Here is a 2,728-nt window from a genome sequence, read left to right on the forward strand (position 1 = left end):
ATTTATCTTTTTAAACTGGTTTTGCAGAATATGGTGGTAATTGGGGGCGGGGCTACAGTCCCTCTATCAATTAAACACATAAAGAAAATCTCCAGATGTGTATTCGGCTGCTCCGCCTTCAGTGCCATTGATTACAGGATGCTGAGGGCTGCAGAAAGTTGGCCGCTGGGTCTTAAACTCCACCAGTAGTCGCAGCACAGTTTGCTTTTCCGCCTCAATTCAGTAACACTAGAACTTCCAAGGCCGTCATTTAACGGTTCTGAGATTTTAAAGGGAAAAAAAAACTTTATTTACGTTAATCATATGTAACTCATGTTAACTGACTTTTCCTTTTTCTATATTTCCTTCACATTTTAAAATAAAAATGAAAGAAATAATTGAAAATTTTAAATAAAATAAAATAAAAATGTTAATTTTACCTCCATCTCCCACTGACGTCATTTTGGCGGCTCAATAAGTTGTATTGTAAATTCTTCCTGTGGTTGGTTGACGTTTGGTACCGTTGCCTAGCAACCAACATTCTACCTAAAACTCTTTGGCGTATGTGGGGGAAAAATAGCTTTCAGAAGACATCTATTTGCCAAACAGGCTTTAGAAATGCTTTAAAATATTGATGGCGATTCGGGCGGAGGGGGAGAGACCAGTTAGGAGGACAGGATTGGAAGCAGCTTATATTCAGAGGATGATCGCCAAACCCCAGGAAAACGCAAACGTATCGGTGACCCACCAGACAATAGTGAAACTTTTGTTCAAGCACTGCCCACACCTCAGGCGGTCCGCTCAGAGGACCAAAGCGGCTATTAACGCATTGGTTTTGTTCAGGAGCTGTTTGAACGCCACCGTCTCGCGCAGAGATTTTATCCTTGTACTGTTAAAATGGTTGCGTGGCGACCACATGCGCTCCGCAGGTTACCAGCCTCTCCGCCGCAGTAGAGCAGCTTTGGCGAGGCAAACGAAACGGCGCCAGGAGCTTCAGCGTTGCACTAAAAAAAATGCTCTGATGTTTGTGTGCAGGAAATGTTTTGAGGTGATTAATTTCTGTAAATAAAGTAGTCATTTCAAACTTCGAAGCTGTGGAGTTAAACGGTCTTATTTAGTCAGATTTATTTTTAATACAAGCTTTAAAATTACATATTAGACCTGTTTTAAGGTCTTTATATCCACAATGAGTTTGTCGCACACTAGAATAATTTCAGTTGACATCATCACCCGTCATTTGTACCATTGGGGGAAAATATCAGCCATCAAACTGACGGCCAATGGGAGTTCTATTAGGATCAGTATTCTGGGAGTCCTGGTGTCGAATAGAAGAGACATCGATCAAGGGCGACTCTTTTCTTTCCCAGTCAGAGTACGGCGTTAATGGTTGAACCTCAGCGTATTGTTGATGGTCTGAGGGAAGTGGTCTGTATGAAACCTGCTTTGGTTGAGCGTCCCTTCAACTATTACAGGTAACGTCACCTGCGCTCCCAACGAGTTCACCTGTGAGAGCGGCCGCTGCATCTCCAGGAACTTCGTGTGCAACAGCGAGGACGACTGCGGCGACGGCTCCGATGAGGTGGAGTGCGCTCCGTCCTCCTGTGCTCCCAGCGAGTTCCAGTGCGGGAACTCGACCTGCATCCCGTCCAGCTGGGTGTGCGACGATGACGTGGACTGCCAGGTAGGAACAGCCGCCGCTCATCGTTTCTGTTGTTTTTAAAGGATGGAGGGGGCGGGGTTTATGCTCAGTCTCCCTGGAAACGCTTCACATAAGCCGCTGTCATACCCTGATGATTTAGACCAGCATTTGCCTGACGTACAAAAATCCAGCAAAAAACGCTGGCAACTCAAGATGCATGGAGTATATCAATATATCGCCTAACCCTAGTTTTCAGTTTGAAATGTCGGCATTTATCCCGTCTGTTGAACTTTGCAGCGGATCAGGAAAATGAGCTCCAGTAAACCGTCATTAATCACCTCTTTCCCTCTAGTTTGATCGGGTTCTGATTGGATCCTGTAGATGCTTAAAACCAAAAGGCTGCTGATGTTGGTGAAACAGATGCTTCAAGTTGACGCCCTTCTCTTCCAGGACCAGTCTGATGAGGACCCGACGCGCTGCGGGCGCCACCCGACGCCGCCGGCCAAGTGCTCGCCCAGCGAAATGCAGTGCGGCTCAGGAGAATGCATCCACAAAAAGTGGAGATGTGACGGCGACCCCGACTGCAAGGACGGCAGCGACGAGTCCAACTGCCGTACGTTTCCACGCCTGAAGGCGGCGTCGGACGCCTCTGCGGGGTGGGAATGTTTTCAGCATTAAGCTAACCTGCGTTTGCCTCCGTTGCAGCCGTGCGCAGCTGTGGGCCGGATCAGTTCAGGTGTGACGATGGAAGCTGCATCCTGGGAAGCCGGCAGTGTAACGGCATCAGAGACTGCGCCGACGCGTCGGATGAAGCCAGCTGCAAAAACTGTGAGCAGGAAACGGAAACTAAATGTGTTTTTAGACCAGGCTCATTTTAACCAGTTGATCTGTTGAAGTTGTGGCCCTTGTGGCTTTCCATACATCCTGCTATTCCAGTTTGGGTTTAGAACTCGTCTCTTTGCTCTGCCCAGGTTTTAGGCGATGGTTTAACTCCAGATCTAATAGTCACTCCAACCAACGATCCCAGTTTGGTTTTATCGGGTCAAAAAGATTGTTTCTTGCTAAATATGAGCTTTAGAGCTGAAAAAGATTTATCAGATTAATCTATTA

General features: G+C 46.8%; 1 protein-coding gene across 1 annotated transcript in view; it reads left to right on the top strand.

Annotated features, from left to right (window-relative positions):
• vldlr (very low density lipoprotein receptor) overlaps window positions 1-2,728 on the top strand; it is a 47,824-nt gene that overhangs the window by 23,216 nt on the left and 21,880 nt on the right. Inside the window, exons 5-7 of the mRNA XM_015391077.1 lie at window positions 1,432-1,660; window positions 2,069-2,231; window positions 2,324-2,446. Of these exons, the coding sequence (XP_015246563.1) occupies window positions 1,432-1,660; window positions 2,069-2,231; window positions 2,324-2,446 (515 nt within the window). The remainder of the gene's footprint in view (window positions 1-1,431; window positions 1,661-2,068; window positions 2,232-2,323; window positions 2,447-2,728) is intronic.

The sequence above is a fragment of the Cyprinodon variegatus genome, unplaced genomic scaffold, assembly GCF_000732505.1.
Source record: "Cyprinodon variegatus isolate N-32 unplaced genomic scaffold, C_variegatus-1.0 Scaffold524, whole genome shotgun sequence".
NCBI lineage: Eukaryota > Metazoa > Chordata > Actinopteri > Cyprinodontiformes > Cyprinodontidae > Cyprinodon > Cyprinodon variegatus.